The 22,173-nt window shown below is 41.3% G+C and overlaps 1 protein-coding gene across 7 annotated transcripts in view; it reads right to left on the reverse strand.

Annotated features, from left to right (window-relative positions):
• Positions 1–22,173, reverse strand: part of EYA3 (EYA transcriptional coactivator and phosphatase 3) — a 109,917-nt gene that overhangs the window by 4,643 nt on the left and 83,101 nt on the right. For 5 of the 7 annotated variants that reach the window (XM_037740718.1, XM_017534739.2, XM_017534732.2 and 2 more), the window contains 6 exons: positions 21,400–21,489; positions 18,759–18,817; positions 14,024–14,184; positions 9,937–10,051; positions 8,773–8,894; positions 2,419–2,519 (listed from right to left, as the gene is read on the reverse strand). In XM_037740718.1, the coding sequence (XP_037596646.1) occupies positions 2,419–2,519; positions 8,773–8,894; positions 9,937–10,051; positions 14,024–14,184; positions 18,759–18,817; positions 21,400–21,489 (648 nt within the window). Of the gene's footprint in view, positions 1–1,627; positions 1,747–2,418; positions 2,520–8,772; positions 8,895–9,936; positions 10,052–14,023; positions 14,185–18,758; positions 18,818–21,399; positions 21,490–22,173 lie in introns of those variants that run through there. The other 2 variants (XM_017534740.2, XM_017534735.2) reach the window with 1 other exon arrangement.

Genomic DNA, 22,173 nt, shown 5'->3' on the forward strand with positions numbered 1-22,173 from the left:
GAAGCCTCACTATATTGTCCAGGCTGGTCTTGAACTCTTGGGCTTAAGCAATCCTCCTACCTTGGCCTCCCAAAGTGCTAGGGAATGCAGGCATGAGCCACTGTGCCTGGAGGCCATATTTTTAATTTTTATTTAATTAATTAATTTTTAAATATTTTTTGAGACAGAGTCTTACTCTTTTGCCTTGGTTGGAGTGCAATGGTGCTATCTCAGCTCACTGCAACCTCCGCTCCCAGGTTTAAGTGATTCTCATGTGGAGGCCATATTTTAAAGGAGGGCTTTGATAAACTCAAGTGTTGGAAACCATGTTCTATGAAGCTGAGGAGATTAACTTTCCTGATCATCTAGCTGAAACTGGTTCCAAGTTACTCAGAATACTGAGGTCCTAGAACACCATTATTTTCGCATGTACCCTAGTTGTTTTTCAAGCCAGCTGCTCACACATAATATTTAAAAGGCTATTAACATACAGAAGAGAAAGCAGACTTGTTATGTTCAAGAATGCCAGACTAGAGAGGCCAGGTGCAGTGGCTGACACCTGCAATCCTAGCACTTTGGGAGGCTGAGGTGGGTGGATCTGAGGTCAGGAGTTTGAGACCAGCCTGGCCAACATGGCAAAACCCTGTCTCTACTAAAAATACAAAAATTAGCTGAGTGTGGTTGTGTGCACCTGTAAGCCCAGCTATTTGGGAGGCTGAGGCATGAGAATAGCTTGTACCCAGGAGGTGGATGCTGCAGTGAGCCAAGATTGTGCCACTGCACTCCAGCCTGGGCGACAGAGTGAGACTCCGTCTCCAAAACAAAACAAAACAAAACAAAAGAATGCCAGACTAGTATGTGAAGGTTAGAGACATTTTTATTCAGTGGAAGGGGGAACACCCTAACAGCTTGGTTGACCCCACAGTGGAATAGGCTATTGGGAACCAGTGTCCTCATCCTTGAGCATATTGAAGCAAGGACTCGAGAGACTTCTGTCAGAAAGGTTGCAGAAAAGATCCTTCAGAGTATAGGTTGAACTGGACAAAGTGCTAAGGCATTTTCCAATGGGTATATTCTTTTTTGTTTGTTTTTTGGGATGGAGTCTTGCCCAGGCTGGAGTGCAGTGGTGGTGTGATCTTGGCTCACTACAACTTCTGCCTCCAGGGTTCAAACAATTCTTGTGCCTCAACCTCCAGAGTAGATGGGATTACAGGCGTGTACCACCATGCCTGGCTAATTTTTGTATTTTTAGTAGAGAAGGGGTTTCACTATGTTGGCCAGTTTGGTCTCGAACTCCTGTCCTCAAGTGGTCTGCCCGCTTTCGCCTCCCCAAGTGCTGGGATTATAGGCGTACGCTACCATGCTCAGCCTCAATGGGTATATTCTATTGTAGATGATTACAGACATTAGCTCAAGAGTTACCAACTCTGCTGATGACTTGAGTTGTTCTTTCTCTCCCCAATACCCTTTTTCAGACCAGGAAGCACTGATGCCTACACCCACTAGTGTCTTTCCCAAAGAGGGCAATAAGAAGCACATTAGAATCAAAGCTTCAGTGATATTATATGCAAAAAAAAAAAAAAAAAAAAAAAGATCCCTGAATTGCTACATAAAGTGGCAAATGAAAGCATGATATGATAATGCCAGCTGATTACCAATCTCATAGTTTATTATAGTTGCTAAAGTTTCTACTTAACTGGATGAAGAGTATCGGGCAGTTGGTTCTAGCTGGCAACCCAATGCCTCCATGTCTAAGAAACAGAGTTGCTGGAAGAAAGTAAATTGGGGTAGGGAGGGAAAGAACTTCTACAGATCCATTTAGCACATGAGGATACTCAAAGAGGGTAAGTAAATTGTTCAAAGTCACAGAGCTGATACACAGATGGGATTTTAGGTTCTACAGTCAAGACTCTTTCATCTATTGTTTCCTGTGTTAAGAAGGGGTGACCTGAAGTTGGGACCTGTAGAGTGGTGGGGTAAGTATCAGAACAATCTTTCCAGGGCTCAAAGGCAGGAAGGACTTTCTCTATAGAAACAGCTCTCTATTGATTGTACTATCTGAGAAACTGAAGCATGGAAAAGTAAGAAGGATTAGGCTTCTTGCAGTCAAGTCTGATGCTTGAGAAGGCACTGTCTTTGAAGATGAAGATGGAAGATGGGGTACGTCTCAGGTTTAATGATGGGATCCCTGTAGAAGGGTTTAAAGATTTTAAGGTTCTTGAGTGGCAGGGAGGAAAAGGAAGGGAAGGATCTAAATACTTAGAGGAAAAACTCCATCTGGAGAAAACAAAGACCCTCTTTTTATTTAAAAAATAATGGGGAGGGAAGAAAGAGGAAATACTATACATGCATAATAGATTGCTAAGATTTTGTGGTTTTTACCATTTTTCTAATTACTCAGTGTACAACCACAGTGACTATTTTCTTTACCATAGTTACCTGTTTGGCTGCAATTTCTTCATCTCGTCCATCTCCAATCACTACATAAGTGACTTTCTTTCCAAATCTTGACACAATTCTCTCAAAGCAGCTCTCTTTACCTGATGAGAAAAATAAATTTCCTGTTAGAATACTCTTCTCTTCTTTTCAAAATGAAAGAAGGGCTGCTGCTAGGTTCACCTGCCTGTGCTTAGGTGGACTAAGTGACATCCTATGTAGTTTGCTTGCTGGGGAGTAAGGGTGGGAGCTAGAGATCCAGTAGACCCTCTGTCCAAAAAATGTGAAGTTGTGCCATTAAAATAACAATTGATTTTAACCTTCACCTTGAGGGTGAAGTCCCTAAGATCTTAGTGTGAGGGAATTTCTATAAATGGGAGGGATTCATAGGTTTAGTGACTTGCCCCTAGATCACAAACAAGTGAATAGCTAGAACTTGGGGCCCCTGACTCCAAATCTAGGCTCTGGTCATTGTGCAATAATAAATGTTTTTTGAGGGGCAATGTTTTAGGGAAGGAAAGAGAAGTGATAGCACAGGGCCCTAATTTCTTGTTAGAAACAATAACAAACAAAAAGCCATTTCCCTCCAATTCTTCATTTCCCAGAAGCAGTTCTGGGTGTGGGCCTTGTGTCTTTCAGTGAGAGAAGAGCCCCAGAATAGAACTGAGAAACATGGCCAATAAATACGGCAGCGACATTTGTCATATCTGGAACTTCCTTACTTACTATACTTTGTAGTTGTAACCAAGATATTGCATCACTGAAATTGACCTTGGGAAATGAGTGATTTAAAACTATTTCTCAGAACTTCGGATGACAGTTTTGAGAAACATGCCAGTGTACTAAAACTCCAATCCCATCTGAAACCAACACCTAAAACATTCACAGTTCATACTGCTGTAGGAAAGATACTTTATTTGCAATAAATAAAAGGGAATTATATCCCTTGCTCTTTTTATTTCCCTGCTTCTGCCACCTTCTTCAGTTAAGCAAGATCCTAACTTTGGCTTTCTTCTTCATCCTGCTCTATTAACCTTCTTGTTCTTTCCTCTTGCCCAACAGAGTGCCTTAGCACCAGGGTCCCTGTGTGAATAAGATAAAAGTGCCTCTTCCTCAAGACACTTGACTGCCATCTGCTGGAAAATCATTGCAATATATAAATACACAAATCTAAGGTAACTATAATTGGCCAGAACCTATGCTTCCATACTCAGAAGTCCTACTTGGCACAGGAGAAGTCATGCAGATATGTAACTGCAAATCTCTGACATCCTTACTCCAGCAGCACCTCAAAACAGATGGACTAGTCAACTGGACCAGACGCTAGTCCAATCTGGGCTCAGCTGGCCACTTAAAATATAAGGCTTGGCTTAGGTGCACTTGGGTCTCTTTTAGTGCTAACATTTTCAATAGAATTGTCATGCCTTACATTCATATAAGGCTTCAATCAATGTTTGCTGAGTAAAGTCATAATCATCTCACAAATGATTCAGTGGTGGAAGACTGTAGTCCAGGTCTTATGCCTCAATTCAGTTCAAACATTAAACAGTTCAACTAATAATAAATTCTTACTATGTTCAGGGTATGAAAGAGTTCTTTGTCTAATTTCATTTCAACCATTGCAGCTTTACATACTAAGCCAACCTCCACCAGATGCACGGTCTACTATGATCTGTCTGTAGCAAAAAAACTCTTTTTGAGTCAAATTTGACTTTCTTGTAAGACCCAACAAAGGTAGTAACTCATATTTAGAGGATAAGAACACAGACAATTTCATTGTCCTGGCATGCAATGATCAAGGATGAAATATACTCTGTAATGTTTCCTTTAAAAGGTTTAAGAGACCAAGAGAGTTGTTAACAGCTCAAAGTAAAGAAGCAGCTACATGAAAACAGGACTCACTCCAATACAGTTGGTAAAATACTTCCATTTATACTCTCAAAACAATTCTGTATATGAGCTTTCCTGTTCAGGAGGATGAGGCCGATGACTAATCAGTTTACCAAATGTGAAGCAATGGAAGCTGGTGAACTGTAAGATCAGCCAAATCTTTGGAGAATATTAGTCCCTGGGTTTTCTCTATTAAAAATACTTCTGACCAGGAGCAATGGCTCACATCTGCAATCCCAGCAATCTGGGAGGCTAAGGCAGGAGGATCACTTGAGCACAGGAGTCTAAGATGAGCTTGGGCAACACACTGGGACCTTTTCCCTACAAAAAATTTAAAAATTAGCGGGGTATGGTAATGGAGCATGCCTGAAATCCTGGCTACTCAGGAGACTGATGTGGGTGGATTGTTTGAACATGGGAAGGTTAAGGTTGCAGTGGACTATGATGGTGCCACTGTACTCCAGCATAGGTACCAGAGTGAGACCCTGTCTCAAAAAAGCCCCAAAAAACAAACAAAAAAAACCTTCTGACTTTTTCAGAAATTATTTTGAGAATTCTCTTTAATGTCCCCAAATCACAGAATGGCCATTAACAGAACCATATTTTGCTATCATTTCACAGGAAGTGAAAAAGTATTTCTTCTCCTTGTTCCCATTTCACAGTTCTGTGAAGAAAAGCCTCAAGCCTCCCACTGTGGTTACCATGGCACCAGATCCCACTGCAACTTTGCAAATTAGCTCTGGATGAACTGAGACTCAGGAAATCACCAAATAAGTACACTTACTGTCAGAGGAAATGAGATAATTTCCATTAGCCTAATGAGCCTGTGGGTGCCAGGTCTCAATATAATAAGCACTACAGAAAATCTATCTTTCAGGTGTGGGAGACTCAGTAAGTGCCCTGGGTTCCTATGATATACATAAAGCAATGGCAGCAGTAACGATATCTGAAGGGAGCTCTCATATATGTTCCCTTCCACCCAACCCTTTGTCAATGAAACAATTCAACCATACAAAAAAAGCATGGAGAATTACCAGCCTTGACAACAAAGTGAGACCCCATTTCTACAAAAAATAGAAAAACTGAGGCATGGTGGTGTGCACCTATAGTTCCAGCTACTCGAAAGGGTGAGCTAGGAAGGCTGCTTGAGCCAGGTAGGTCGAGGCTGTGGTGAGCTGTGATAACTGAACTCTAGCCTGGGCGAAACCCTGTCTCAAAAGAAAAAAAAGAAAAAGAAAAAAATGCCTACCACCAACCCAGCTTTGTAAAATCTTAACACTTCATAGTTGCTGTGTTTACTTATTTATGAGACAAAGTCTTGCTATGTCATCCAGGCTTAAGTATAGTGGCACAATCATAGCTCACTGCAGCCTCAAATTCGTGAGGCTCCTCCCACCTTAGTCTCCAGAGTACCTAGGATTGCAGGCACACACCATCATACCTGGCTATTTTTTATTGTTTTTTTTGAGACAGAGTCTTGCTCTGCTGCTCATTCTGGAGTGCAGTGGCATGATCTTGGCTCGCTGCAACCTCTGCCTCCGAGGTGATTCTTGTGCCTTAGCATCCTGTGTAGCCAGGACTATAAGTGGCCCCCACCATGCCCAGCGAATTTTAATAAAGACTGGATTTCACCATGTTGCCCACGGTGGTCTCAAACTCCTGAGCTCAGGCAGTCCGCTTGCTTTGGCCTCCCAAAGTGCTGGGATTACAGGTGTGAGCCACCGTGCCCGGCCTCCTTTTTTTGATGGAGTTTTGCTCTGTTTACCTAAGCCAGCGTGCAGTGGCACCATCTCAGCTCACTGTAACCTCCACTTCCCAGGTTCAAGCGATTCTCCTGACTCAGCTTCCCAAGTAGCTGGGATTACAGGCACCTGCCACCAAGCTCAGCTAATTTTTGTATTTTTAGTAAAGGGGGGAGTTTTACCATGTTGGCCCAGCCTAATCTCGAACTCCTGGCCTCAGGTGATCAGCCTGCCTCAGCCTCCCAAAGTGCTGAGATCACAGGCATGAGCCACCACACTCAGACTGTACTCAATTCTAAGATCTCATTTTACTTGAGAAAACTCAGGCACAGGAAAGAAGATAATCTGCCTAAGGTGAGAGCTAGTAAGTGGGTGAGCCAGGACTTAAATCCTTCCCCTTGATGTTTATTTTCTTTTTTCCTTAAAAACAAAAACAAAACAAACAAACAAAAAAACCCAAAAACTGGTAAAATATGCATAACATGAAATTTACTAATCTTTAAAACAAAAAATTTTTGCCAGGTACAGTGGCTTATGCCTGTAATCCCAGCATTTTGGGAGACAGGCGGGTGGATCACCTGAGGTCAGGAGTTCAAGACTAGCCTTGCCAACACCGTGAAATCCCATCTCTACTAAAAATACAAAATAAGCTAGGTGTGTTGGCACATGCCTATAATCCCAGCTACTTGGGAGGCTGAGACAGGAGAATCGCTTGAACCTGGGAAGTGGAAGTTGTAGTGAGCCAAGATCATACCATTGCACTCCAGCCTGAACAACAAGAGCAAAACTCCATCTCAAAAAAAAGTAATATAAAATTTACCCTCTTAACAATTTTTTTTTTGTGAGACAGAGTCTTGCTCTGTTGCCCAGGCTGGAGTGCAACAGCATGATCTTGGCTCACTGCAACTTCTACCTCTCAGGCTCGAGAGATTTTCCTGCCTCAGCCTCCCAAGCAGCTGCGATTACAGGTCCGTGCCACCAAGCCCAGCTAATTTAGTATTTTTAGTAGAGAGGGAGTTTCACCATATTGGCCAGGCTGGTCTTGAATTCCTGACCTCAAATAATCCACCTGCCTCAGCCTCCCAAAGTGCTGGGATTATAGGCATACTGGGCTGTACTCTCATCTGAATGCAAGCCAGAGCCTGGCTTCTCTTAAAAATTTTTAAGTGTAAAGTTCAGTCATGTTAACTATTGTGTAACAGATGTCTGGAAGTTTTTCATTTTGCATGACCGCAACTCTATATCCATTGAACAACTCCCATTTCTGTTCCCCTTCAGCCTCTGGCAATTATCATTCTCCTTTCAGTTCTATGCATGTGATTACTTTAGAAGTCTCATATAAATGGAATCATATAGTATTTGTCCTTTTGTGAATGTCTTATTTCACTTTCACTTAGCATGTCTTCAAGGTTTATCCATATTGTAGCATATGACAGACTTTCCTTCCTTTTTAAGGCCAAATAATATTTCACTGTATGTGTATGCCACATTCTGTTTATCCATTCATCCACCGATGGACATTTGAGCTGCTTCTAGCTCTGAACTACTGTGAATAATGCTGCTATAAACATGAGTGTGCAGATATCTCTTTGAGACCCTGCTTTTGGATATTTGGATATATTTCAAGAATTTGAGACCCAATTCTTTCAGATGTTTACTCAAAGTAGGTTACTGAATCATATGGTAGTTCTACTTTTAATTTTTTTGAGGAACCATCATACTATTTATCATAGTAGTTGCATCTTTAAAATAGACACGGTTTTACTGTGTTGCCCAGGCTGAACTCAAACTCCTGGGCTCAAATGATCCTCCCGCCTCAGCCTGCCAAATACCTGGGACTCAGGTATGCACCACCGTGTCTGTCAACAGTTGCATCATTTTACAACCTTACCAACAGTGCACAAAGTTTCCAATTTCTCTACATCCTTGTCAATACCTGTTATTTTATTTTATTTATTTATTTATTTATTTAAAGATGGGGTTTTACCATGTTGGTCAGGCTGGTCTTGAACTCCCGACCTCAGGTGATCCGCCCACCTTGGCCTCCAAAGTGCTTGGATTACAGGCGTGAGCCACCACGCCTGGCCAATACCTGTTATTTTATTTAAGACATAGTCTTGTTTTGTCACCAGGTTATAGCACAATGGCAAGATCACATAGCTCATTGCAGCACTGAACTTCTGGCTCAAGTGACCCTCCCACCTTAACCTTCCAATTAGGACTACAGATGTGTGCCACCACACCTAGCTAATTAAAAAAATCTTTTTTGTAGAGACAGAGGTCTGCCATGTGGCCCAGGTTGGTGTTGAACTCCTGGCCTCAGGTGATCCTCCCACCTCAGCCTCCCAAAGTGGTGGAAATACAGGTGTGAGCCATCATGCCTGGCCACCATTTTTAGGTATACAATTTAGAGCTTTATTTTTAATCTAGAGCTTTTTCTATTATACTACATACTCTCTGTAAAAAACTTGAAATTAGGCCAAACAGATTTCTAAGCTAGATAGTATGTTCTTTCAAATAAAGAGCATGTTTATGTAACTTACTAGCTGTGAGACCTTGAGCAAGCTATATAATTACTAAACCTCAACAGCATTACAAAAAATATCAGAAGACTGTTGTGAGGATAAGTATTACATATAAAGTGTCTAACAGAAAATAATGGGTGCATCATGAGTAGAAAGTTTTATTACAAAGCCAGTGACAAGAAACAGCATAGAAACCATACCAATTTTGGTAGCACTATAGATGTTCTCAATAGGAAATATTTCTCCTAGTCCATATAAGAGAACCTTGGCCAGGGCTGGAACCAGCTGAGTGGTAGTGATCAGAACATTCACACAATTCTTTCTAGAAGGGAGTAAAAAGAAGAATAAAAGGTAAAACTAAACCAACCTGGAAGCAAGAATTCATATGTGCCAACTCTTTAAAATCTAACTACTAAAAATTAACCTTAAAGGACCTGGTATGATAGTGTTCAGAGCCAATGTTCAGCTACTACTAATTATTTCATGTTCATTTACTTTCTCTATTAAAGGGCAGAGGTTCTACTCATTTTTGTCTCTTAGTGGATGCAGAGGAGCAACTTAATTCTTGCCTTATTTACCCTCTGACCATTCTAGTCACAAATACTTGTTAATAAATACCACCAAGCCATGTCACTGATACCATATTTTAGAAAACAAACAAAAGCAAAAAGCTCTGGGCTGTACTCTTTCATCTGAATGCAAGTCAGTCCATAAATGAGATATGATTTACATTCTCTTTGTTGTTCACACAATAGCAACACTGATTCTAGAATACACATTAATTTTATATGTCCTTTACCTTCTCTGGATATCCACTCCCTGGTGTCAGTTTTACTGTTTACTACGTTGTAGATCTGGAATTCCTGCTTTGAGGGAGGGGGCAATAGGGTATTGGTGCAGACACAGACTGGCACATTTATTTCCCAGTCTAAGCTTCATGTTGAAATCTCCTTAATCTGCTTAGTGTACCCATTTTCTTTTGAATCTTGCCTTGTTGAGTGAGTTTGGATATATTTCTTGGAGCTTCCTGTACCTAGCATATTTGTAATACATTTCCACCATGTATTCTTTGATGTCACCAGGCCTAACTTCCGGACTAGAGATTATGGGTTACTGAGTTTTAATTTCGTGAGCAAAAAGTAAGGAGAGAAAAAGGATTTCATATATAAATATTCTCTTATAGCTAGAAGGTGTGCTGTTAACATAAAATAACCTTGCTTCCCACCTAGCATAATACTTCCCTACATGATTTAAACTCCTCTCTGCCCCTATCCCAAACCCTATTTTAGAGAATGGCCTATACTGGAATGGAGTAGAAGAGTATGTCTCTGAGAGGATGATACCTAAAAGAACCATTTCCATACCTGGACTGGATGAGAAGTAAGGACTTTAATGCAGTTCCTAACCAGGAATCTGTTAAAACTTCAATTTCTGCTCTTAATCTCTGCAGTGCTTCCTTCCTCTGGGGACTGAGGAGGCCTTTGGGAATAAAAGCAGACACATTTATCATTTGACAACATACACTTGCTGATACTGAGAAAGCAACTTCTAAATTCAATTTAAAAAGTATGAGTCACTGAAATATTCTACTGAGTATATATACATATTTTCCATGAACACATATACTTTATTGAATTGCATTGTAGACAGGTGAATATAGACTGCTGTATATAGGGGTGGGGTCAAGAGGACAGGACCAGCCCCATGACCAGGGCCAACAGTGGATGGTGGAGTACATGGGCTCTACTACTGGCCTTAGAGATCCTTTATCTTCTGAGAAATTGCTTGAAAGATTATTACCGAGCTAGTGGTGAAAATCATGATGAGTGCAATGAGCAGGGATGTTGAGGAACAGGGTACAGATGTTCAGACACTTGGTGGTGGAGGCACAGGCCTGGGCCCTGGTCAGGTCCTCCACCGTCTTCCTGACCCTAGACTTCATGGAGTACACAAATGCTGTGAAGCCCAGAAAGCACTAGTTCACGAAGAACACTTTGAACAGGATTCCAGCATGGACGTCTCACTGCGGATGTGGATCACAGAGGACATCAAGCGAGCAGAGCTGTGGGGTGCCCCCAGCACGGTAACTTTGTGTTTCTCCTTGAGCATCTCCTAGTTTGGTGGGAGGCCAGTGTTGGTGTTAGTGAACAAGGATTTGGAAGTGTAGTTATTGGTGTCAAGACAAGACCAGCTGTCTTTTTTTGTTTGAGATGGAGTCTCTCTCTCTCGGCCAGGCTGGAGTACAGTGGCACGACCTCGGCTCACTGCAACCTCTGCCTCCTAAGTTCAAGCAATTCTCTGCCTCAGCCTCCCAAATAGCTGGGTTTACAGGTACCCGCCACCATGCCTGGATAATTTTTGTATTTTTAGTAGAGATGGGGTTTCACTATCTTGGCCAGGCTGGTCTTGAACTCCTGACCTCATAATCCACCCACCTTGTCCTCCCAAAGTGCTGGGATTACAGGTGTGAGCCACCATGCCTGGCTTTTTTTTTTTTTTTTTGTTAATTTTTCTTCTTGGAGAACCTTTAGAGTGGTGCCACTCAGAATGCTATGTTTTCTTTATCACAGTGTTTTGGGGATGTTCTGGCAAAAATACATTTTAAAAAACTGTTGTTACAGGAACACAATAACAACAATAAAATCAGCTGACAGAAACATTATAATAAAATTCTGGTGCAAGCTTCTTTCATCACCAACTAATAGCATATCTTTTGCAGACTGGTGGACCACGCTTTGACTAGCACTGCTTAGAATATGACATCAAGAACCAAAGTAGAAAAAATTAGTGTTACAGCTAGAATAGTCCTCAGCATTTCTTTTTTTATTTTTGAGATGGAGTTTTGCTCTTGTTGCCCAGGCTGGAGTACAATGCCATGATTTCGGCTCACCACTACCTCCGCCTCCCGGGTTCAAGCGATTCTCCTGCTTCACCCTCCCAAGTAGCTGGGATTACAGGTATGCGCCACCACGCCCAGCTAATTTTTGTATTTTTAGTAGAGACAGGGTTTCTCCACATTGGTCAGGCTGGTCTTGAACTCCTGACCTCAGGTGATCCACCCACTTTGGACTCCCAAAGTGCTGGGATTACAGGCATGAGCTACCATGCCCGGAAATGTCCTTAGCATTTCTAATCTCTCTGTAAAGAAACCAAAGCCCAAAGGACAAAAAGGGCTCTAAGATTACACAGTAAGTTAGTAGCTTTCGGTCTTAAGAAGTCTTTCCATTATTCTACAGAATTCCCATGGTGACTACATGTCTACTTGCTTCAGGACATGATGACATGAAATTCCAGTTTGAATAATTCTCTGTACTGTACTTCTGAAATAACTCCAACCGATAAGATGCTAAAACATTGCCCAAGATTAGATAACTAGGCACAAAGGAGAGCTCATATGATGAGAGCCTGCTCTTAAACAATCGAGTTAAAATATTCAAACAGTAAATCTAGATCTGAATTTTCTATAGTGAAGGTTAAAAAAAAAATCCAGTATTCCATTAGGAATACTCCATAAAAGCAGATGGCATTTTTGTGAGGAGAACTGGAGTATAATTTGTTTTCAGACTGATAGTTCCACAATGCAAGTCTAGAATTAGACGACTCTCTTAACATTTTGGATAAAACAATGCAACAAAACCAGTGCCTAGATATGATATACTCAACTCATACATGATGTGGTGCTTTTGTTAATTCATATTGTACAAAACATCCACATGGCCATTAATTTTAATCTGTTCTCCAAAGTAGGCTCAGAGGATTCTCACACAGGGTTACATCACTTTGTTCAGGACACCAGGTCAAGGCATTGGGCAGGAAAAAGATACGAGACTCAGGCTGTATATGAAAACTAACAAAAGAAGGCTAATGTGTGTGAGAAAGACTTGGAGTTGCCAAAATAAAAAATACTGGCTTTGAATCGTGAGAAGAAATAAGCAATAAAAAGGGGAATCTGAAAAATGTAAATTAGACTCCTGAAGTCTGGAAGCCCATGACTTTTATCTGGTATTAGAGAGCTGTAAATGAACAAATTGATCTTTAAAGTCCTGTTCCTACTTTCTGAACCATATTGTAAGGCAACATGGTATAGTACAAGGGCTCTTGACCTTGAGTAAAATACCTCTAGGCCAGCAGTCCTCGACCTTTTCAGCACCAGGTACCAATTTCATAGAGGACAATTTTTGCGTGGAAGTGGGTGGGGGCAAGGGGGTTCGAGACGAAATTGTTTCACCTCAAATCATCAGGCAATTAGATTTTCATAAGGAATATGCAACTAGATCCTTTGCATGTGTACTTCACAGTAGGGTTTGCTCTCCTATGAGAAAATAATGCCACCAGTGATTTGACAGGAGGCGGAGCTCAGGCAGTAATGCTCACTTGCTATGCTGCTCACTTCCTGCTGTGCGGCCTGGATGCCAATGGAGCACTGACCAGTGCCAGTCTGAGGCCTGGGAATTGGAGACCCCTGCTTTATGCAGTCTATGTAATCCCCAAATCTTCGAGTAACATTTTTTATGTACGTATATCTTTGAGGGTGACGGTTTTGTTTTAAATATTTTCTCAAAAGGGTACCTCACTAAAAAAGGAGCTGCATGAAAGTGTTATGGACCGCGGCCAGGCATGGTGGCTCACGCCTGTAATCCAAGCACTTTGGAGGCCAAGGCAGGTGGATCACCTGAGAGGTCAGGAGTTCAAGACCAGCCTGACCAACATGGTGAAAAAAAAGGAAAGTGCAATGGACCAAAAAGTTAGGGAATGTGAATTTCAAACGTGGTATGGTTACAAATTTGCAATGTGACCATGAATAGGCTGCCCCCACTAGCCCTGTGACGGACATCACTTTTCTCAACTGCAAAATAAGGAATTTAGATTAGACTTCTGTCTCTTCTAATTCAAACAATCTGTGATTAATTAATTCTAAATAATAGAATTTTAGGCATAGTGGCATCTGGCATTTGAAATATTTCTGGTCAGAAAGAATTTCCAAGGTCCTTCAAATCACAACACACTGATATTGCCAACCTACAATCCTGGACCTAGATTTCTGTCCGCAAAAACTTACTAGCTAGTTCTACTTGACTTGTCCTAACAGTTATATAAACCAGCCAAAAAAAAAAAAAAAAAAAAAATGTGGCACCCAACTAACTAGCCTTGACAGTAGTTGTGACACCTCATCAAACATAGTCTACAGAACATGTTTCCTTTAAAAAGGCATTTGTCCAAAAAGAACAAGAGAACTTTCCAAAATTAGGCTTAGAGAGGCCCGTTAGAGATGTAGAGCTTCCTCCCAAAAGGTTTCAACCAAATCTCTATTTTTTTAAAAATATGGAGTTTAACATGTTACTCTGGCATAATTTATAAGCAGTTGTCAGGGGAACCCTAAGGAATCCCTGGAAAGGAAAGAGGGAAACCATAAAGAAACAGAGAATCAGACTGGTTATATGCCACACTTACCACCCACGTTGCTTTTATGCTTATCATAGATTTCTCTCACTTTCCGGTAGCGGAAAGCTAGTTTCCTCATCCAGTCCACACCTCCCTGAACACCCACAGAGGAACCATGACTGCCACTACCTCCTGAGCCACTGAAACCATCTGTTGAGAAACTGTAGTTGCTGCAAAGAGAGAAGATAATAAAAATTAAGATTTATATAGCATAAAATTTTTAGTTGAGTGCTATTTTGGTTGAATTCTTGGTATCTGATAAGTAACCCAATGGCTTTAAGAATCTTCTTCCGGCCAGGCGCGGTGGCTCACGCCTGTAATCCCAGCACTTTGGGAGGCCGAGGCGGGTGGATCACGAGGTCAAGAGATCGAGACCACCCTGGTCAACATGGTGAAACCCCGTCTCTACTAAAAATACAAAAAATTAGCTGGGCATGGTGGCGCGTGCCTGTAATCCCAGCTACTCAGGAGGCTGAGGCAGGAGAATTGCCTGAACCCAGGAGACGGAGGTTGCGGTGAGCCGAGATCGCGCCATTGCACTCCACCCTGGGTGACAAAGCGAGAATCCATCTCAAAAAAAAAAGAATCTTCTTCCCCTTAATCTCTGTATGTCAGAGTCTATCTTTCATTAATTCTCTATCTCACCCTTATTACTTCTATAAAAGAAAGGATTGAGAGAGAGGGAAGGAAAGGTAGAAACAATTCAAGCACCAGCATTCCTTAGAGGCTGACTTGGGATAAGGCATCTTTTTCACTAATGACAGAAAATAACCACACAGTGAAAAAAGCGGAATATAAAATTTTGTGAGTACACATACACACACAGTGATTGCAACTATGTAAAAAGCAGAAACATGAACAAATAATGAAATGAAATAGGCTAAAATGCTAACAATGGTAAGATAATGGCAGATGTTTTCTCAAGTGATCTGCTGGCTGGTTTATGTTCATAGGTCAGTGGCAGCTTCAAAATATGTCCACAAATTCTCTGATATTCATCTCTTCTAATTCTGCTCCCTTTGGGTATGGACTATACTTAGAATATAAACACAATGTGATAAAAGTGATAGTGCTAGGCTTCAGAGACTAGGCTTCTCCTGCTCTCTCTTGGAGCACTTGCTCTGGAAGAAGTCAGCTGTCCCGTGAGAACATTCAAGCAGCCCCATAGAGTGGCACATGTAATGAGGAACTAAAGCCTCTGTCATCAGCCACATTTCAGAGATTGGAGGCACATTCTCCAGCTCCAGTTAAGCTTTCAGATGATTAGAGCTCTAGCCAACATCTTGATTTCAACCCCAGAAACACTAAAACTACCCCTAGGGCTGGGTACGATGGCTCATACCTGTAATCTCAGCACTTTGGGAGGCCGAGGTGGGTGGATTAACTGAGGTCAGGAGTTCCAGACCAGCCTGGCCAACATGTTGAAACCCTGTCTCTACTAAAAATATAAAAATTAGCTGGGTATGGTGACATATGCCTGTCGTCCCAGCAACTTGGGAGACTGAGGCAGAAGAATCACGTGACACCAGAAGGCAGAGGTTGCAGTGAGCTGAGATCATGCCACTGCACTCCAGCCTGGGTGAGATAGCTAGGCTCTGTCAAAACAAACAAACAAACAAAAAAAAACTACCCCTGGCCAGGTACAGTGGCTAGTGCCTATAAGCCCAACTATTTGGGAGGCTAAAATGGGAGGATTCCTTGAGGCCAGGACTTTGACACTAGCCTGGGCAACATAGTGAGATCTCATCTCCAAGAAAATTTTCTTTTAATTAGCCGGGCATGGTGGTATGTACCTATTGTCCTAGCTACTTGGGAAGCTGAAGTGAGAGGACCACTTGAGCCCAGGAAGCTGTAGTGAACTATGATCATACCATTGCACTCTAGCCTGGGCAACAGAGCAGGCCCTATTTCTTTGAAAAAACAAAACAAAACAGACAAACAAACAAACAAACAAAAAACCAAAAAGAACCACTTCTGTACACTTAAGAAATGATAAAGATGGTAAATTATATTTTACCTTGACAAAATAACATTTGTAAGAGTGAAAAAAAAATTAATAACAGATTTTCTAGATTTAAAATCCTTTAAATAGGCCAGGTGTGGTGACTCATGCCTGTAATCCCAGCACTTAGGGAGGCCAAGGAGGGAGGATCACTTGGGTCCAGGAGTTCAAGACCAACCTGGGCAACACAGGGAGACTCAGCCTCTCTAAAAAATGTAAAAATTAGCAGGGTGTGGTGGAATGCGCTTGTGGGCCCAGCTAAAGGGCTGGGGTGGGAGGATCACTTGAGCCCAGGAGGTTGAGAGTACAGCAAGCTATGATCACACCACTGCACTCTAGTCTGGGTACCAGAGACTTTGTCTTAAAAGGAAAAAAAAAGAAATTGAGTACAAGCTGGGTGTAGTGGCTCACACCTGTAATCCCAGCACTTTGAGAGGCTGAGGTGGGCGGATTGTTTAAGTTCAGGAGGTCAAGACATGCATGGGCAACATGGCACGCTTGTCTCTACTAAAAATACAAAAAATTAGCCAGGAGTGGTGATGTGTGCCTATGGTCCCAGGTATTTCAGGGGCTGAAGTGGGAGGATCATGTCGGGGAGGTAGGGGCAGAAATTACAATCAGTCGGGATGGTGCCACTGCACTCCACCCAAAAATTAAAAAAAATTAAAAAGATACTGAGTACAGATTAATAAAATTAATACATTAAAATAAATAAAAAAATATTTTTAAAAAGAGAAAAAAAAGAAAAAACTAGTTAGGTCATTTTTATGTTCCTCACCTACAGAAACTATAAGAGGATGTTCCATTTTTTGTTTGTTTTTTGTTTTTTAAGACAGAGCCTTGCTCTGTCACCTAGGTTGGAGTTGCAGTGGTGTGATCTCGGCTCACTGCAACCTCTACATCCCAGGTTCAAGCAATTCTCCTGCCTCAGCCTCCTGAGTAGTTAGGACTACAGGTGCATACCACCACACCTGGCTAATTTTTGTATTTTTAGTAGAGACGAGGTTTCGCCATGTTAGCCAGGCTGGTCTTGAACTCCTGACCTCAAGTGATCGGCCTGCCTTGGCCTCCTAAAGTGCTGGGATCACAGGCGGGAACTACTGCGCCTGGCCGTTTACCTGTTTTAAGCTACTAAACTTTGGGGTAATTTGTTGTATAGCAACAGATAATACAATTATACAACTAGGAAGGATTAACATTTCATAAGTAAAGATCTAAAAATGATTGACAGAACAACTTTGTTCAGTCAAAAGTTAAAATAGAGTCCAATATTCTAAGAGTGAGATTTTGTGCTTAAGAAAATATAGCTGCCAAGACATAATAGGTAATTACTGGTTAGCCACATGTAAAAGAGAAATATAAACTGCTTCAGACCAGACTTTTCCCTAAAAAGAACAGTAAAGCGTTATAAGAATTGTGCCATGTGACACCACAATATGTACAACTAGATGCTGCACCTGAAAGTGAAACCTTCCAATCTTCTCAGTTCTACCTGAGTAGGTCCTTATCAAGGTGGTATGTCCAGTTCTGCTCTGTATTTTAGCATTTATGGGTAGGACGCTGAATTCTGGGGTAGTTACTGGGAAGAACATTTTACTTATAAAAAGAGATAAACATTAAAACAAACTAATATGAAAATATGTGACAGTTTTTTTTTTTTTTAATAAGTCTTTAAGCTAGATAAATTTTTGGAACATTCTTTTTTTTTGAGACGGAGGTTTGCTCTTGCTTGTTGCCCTGGCTGGAGTGCAATGGCACAATCTCGGCTCGTCGCAACCTCCGCCTCCTGAATTCAAACGATTTTCCTGCCTCAGCCTCCCGAGCAGTTGGGATTATAGGCATGCACCACCACGCCCGACTAATTTTGTATTGTTAGTACAGATGGGGTTTCTCCATGTTGGTCAGGCTGGTCTCAAACTGCCGACCTCAGGTGATCCGCCCACCTCGGCCTCCCAAAGTGCTGGGATTGCAGGTGTCAGCCATCTTGCCTGGCCCTTTTAGAACATTCCTAGCTAAGACTACTGGGCTAAAAGAAAGAGGAATGAGGAGCCTGGGAAGGATTTTGCCACTGAGATCTCCTTGGCTTAGCTTTCACTATAATAAAATATTGAAGATTTCCTTACAGAAGATTATTACTGACACAAACAGACTCCCATAGGTAGTTTCCTTCATGAAGTTCCAGTGTTTATTTGCAATTAAAACTACTCAGTCTGGAACCACATATTGTCCTGACTGAAAATCTAGCCAAAGAGAAATTAGTATGTCCTTTACTCTGGAATTGTTTTCCTCATCCCATCATTGCTATCCTTTTTTTTTTTTTTTTCCCCTTCGGTAGAGTTGGGTCTCCCTATGTTGTCCAGGCTGGTCTTGAACTCCTGGACTCAAGTGACCCTCCCGCCTTGCCCTCCCAAGGTGCTAGGATTACAGGGGTGAGCCACTGCACCTGGCTTGCTACCCTGTTCTTTAAGGTTCTGTTCTAATGCTACTCCACTGAGAAGCCTTCTCCAATGTTGGCAACACCTACTCTCTATCGCCATCAGCTTTCTTCTCATGCTCCACAGCATTTTCTATTGCCACTTTCTCACACTGTAAATCATGGTTAACAATGTTTGTTTCTATGTCCTCTGACAGGTTGTGAGTTCTTTCAGAGATATATTCTATTCATTTTTGTTTTCCTCCAAACCTAGACAGATCTTGCACATAACAGGTGTACTGGTGTTCAACAATCATTGTGTTTATCACCTCAAATCTTGGCCATTGTCATCAGAAGCCACATCTTCCACATGTACCTGGTCACACTCCTGTTAAAAGACAAAACACACTACTTCAGTCCAGGGAGTAGAAGTGCTATTACCGTTATGACATACTATACAAAGACCACATACAATGGCAGGATGATGAAATGCCTTATGGAATCTCTTACAAGTGGGTGATCACTCTCACACCCCTTGCTGTCTAATTTCTTTTAAGGCCTGATTCACAACCCACAGTCTTCATGAATTCTGTAACTATCCCATCCCTTATTTCTACTCTTATCTTAATATTTCATTTCTCCAACAGCTCATGGGAATAACCACAAGCTCCCTTATACTTCAAATGTTCCTATGTCCTACACTAGACTGTAAGTCCTATTACAGTGCAGGTCTCTTGGGGTGGGAGCCACGTCTCACATTTCCTTTGCATCTCTCTGATTGTTAAGTAGGTTGTGCCCAATACATTTTTATAGACAAAGTAGACGCTGGTAGAATGCGGTATCAAAACCCAGAATGACTGAAATTTCTAACTTCAAAGTCAGGAATTAGAAGAGGTCATCTAAGTCAATCTCCTCATGTTTTTAAAAGTGAAGTGAAATGATTTTTTCAAAGTCATACAATTAATGAGTTGTAGAAAGAGATCAGAAATAACCTAGGTTATTTTTTTCTGCTTCTTTTTTTTCCCCCTGCTTCTAATCCAAGGCTCTGTCCACCAAGCCCATGCTATTACTGACATAAAATGCCGCCCACTGCCTAAATGATGGATGTACTCCTCTGATACCACCTAGGGTACCTGCATCAGAATCCTCTGGGGAAGTTTTTTTAAAATGCATACTGTTGGGTCAATCTCAGACCTACTTGAATCAGAATTTCTGGGAGTGAAGTCCTAGAATCTGCACTTTAAAGAAGCTCCCCAGGTGATTCTTATGCCCCCTAAAGTTAAGAAGCACTGACCTGGGGGGCAGGAACACATTCAGGTCAAATTCTTCACAGAACTTTCAGTCCTGAGTGAGGACTATGTCTAGAAAATCATTACAAATACAATTTGGCAATAATTATTGGCATGTAGTAGGTTTTCATAAATGTTTGCTGAATAAAAACTATGATGTCCTAATTTATCAACACATGAAGTTGAGGAAAGATTAAAGCATTATGGAGTTTATACAAAAGTACTGGAGCTCAGGGCACTATTAATTTACTGAAGCATTGTCTGTTGGGTAGAAGAGACATTTATTTAAAAAGAAAAAAGATTACTTTATGTTGGCTGGGCGAAGTGGTGGTTCACACTGGTAATCCCAGTACTTTGGGAAGCCAAGGTGGGAGGATCACTTGAGCTCAGGAGTTTGAGACCAACCTGGGCAATATAGTGCAACCCTATCTCTATTACTTAAAATAAAATAAAGGTTAAAAAAAAAAAGATTACTTTGTGTTTATAAAATGACATTTTTTTTTTTAAAAAAAGACACGAGTCTCACTCTGTTGCCCAGGCTGAAGTACAGTAGCGCAATGTTTGCTCACTGCAATCTCCGCCTCTCAGGTTCAAACAATTCTCCTGCCTCAGCCTCCTGAGTGGGTCAGATTACAGGCATGTGCCACCATACCCAGCTAATTTTTATATTTTTGGTAGAGATGGGGTTTTACCATGGTGCCCATACTGGTCTGGAACTCCTGACCTCAAGTGATCTGCTCGCCTCGGCCTCCAAAAGTGTTGGGATTACAGGCATGAGCCAATGCGCCCAGCCTATAAAATCCTATCTTGTTTTACTTTAAAATTTTCATGATTTTCAAAACTAGGTAATATATATATAGTACACAGCTCAGAATTCAAAGGACGTGAAGTAAAAAGTATGCTCCCTCCCACCTTTATGTCCCAGCAGCTTATCCCTCTCCATAGATGGTAATAACTGTTGGTAGTTTCCTGTGTAGGATGACTGCTTAACTGAGGCCCAGAACAGGAACATAACTTTCTCCATGTGAGATTCACATTCTGGTCTTCTGACTCCTTGTCCTGTGCTCCTTCTACTACACCATGTTCACCTCAAGGGTGAACTCAAAATATCAAAGCTAAAAAATTTCACCATGAAGCTCTTAGTGTTTCCTGGTTTTTCTGGCACCTAACTATAACATTACTCTGAATATCAAGGTTAACCTATGCATGAACAATAAACGTAAAAATATGATGGGTTAGAGTAACCATTTATAGATTTGACAAATCAGGAGACTATCCTTTAAGAATGTAAAATTGAAGAAAAGTCAAAATATAATTGAGAGTGTAAATAATCAAATTCACTTTATATATATTATTTAATAAGATTATTAAGTCAGAATATTGGTTTATATGCCAGTGTTTTGCCTGATGTGTTGGTCTTTCCCCAGTGCTAGATCACCTCCAAATAAGCTAATAAAAATCAAATTTTTGAGTCAATAAAATTGAAGGTCAGAATCAAAACTGTGGTAACCCAACTAAAGCAACTATTTCTCTAAGACTATGTATGTATGCCTTAGTGGCCAGCTGGCCTCTCCATATCCACCCTATCTAACCACATATCTTCTAAATATAACAGGCAAAGGCTCTAAAGTTACTGAATAAAATGTCTCACTGAAGCACAGAAACAATTTAAAATGCTTACCTCTAAGTCATTGAAAAATAGATGAGTATCAGCCACTTCAAAAATCATTTCTTCCATTGTTAAACCTGAGCCAATCACTACTGTTGGGTCCTAGAAGACAGTAAGAAAAAATCAGCTTGATTTGGCAGTCACAGTCCTGATTCTAATCTTCAAATTTCAAAATATTTTAGGTAAAGGCCAAAACACATGGGCCCCCAACTGTGCTTCAACTATCATTGATGCAATTTCATTCACAGTTACGAGAATCCAGAATTGTAAAATAGAGAAGACATGGACAGTTAAACATTTCAGGACTTTATTTTCTAGAAATTTGTAATTTCATACAGATAAATAAAGACAGAAAATATGTTTTTAAAAATATACAATGTTGGCCAGGCAAGGCAGCTAACTGACACCTGTAATCTCAGCAATTTGGGAGGCTGAGGCAGGAAGACTGCTTAGGGCCAGGAGTTCTAGACTAGCCAGGGCAATAAAGCAAGACCCCTGTCTCCATAAAAAATAAAATTTGGGCAAGTATAGTGGCTCGCGCCTGTAATTCCAGAACTTTGGGAGTCTGAAACAGGTGCATGGCTTGAGCCTAGGGCTTTGAGACTAGCCTGGGCAACATGGTAAAATCCTGTCTCTACAAAAAACACAAAAATAGCTGGGCATGGTGGTGCACACCTGTAATCCCAGGTACATGATGGTGTACACCTGCAGTCCAAGGCTGAGGTGGCAGAATCACTTGAACCCAGGAAGTGGAGGCTGCAGTAAGCTGAGATCGCCCCACTGCAC

The sequence above is a fragment of the Cebus imitator genome, unplaced genomic scaffold (genome assembly GCF_001604975.1).
Source record: "Cebus imitator isolate Cc_AM_T3 unplaced genomic scaffold, Cebus_imitator-1.0 Scaffold87, whole genome shotgun sequence".
In the NCBI taxonomy this organism is placed as follows: Eukaryota; Metazoa; Chordata; class Mammalia; order Primates; family Cebidae; genus Cebus; species Cebus imitator.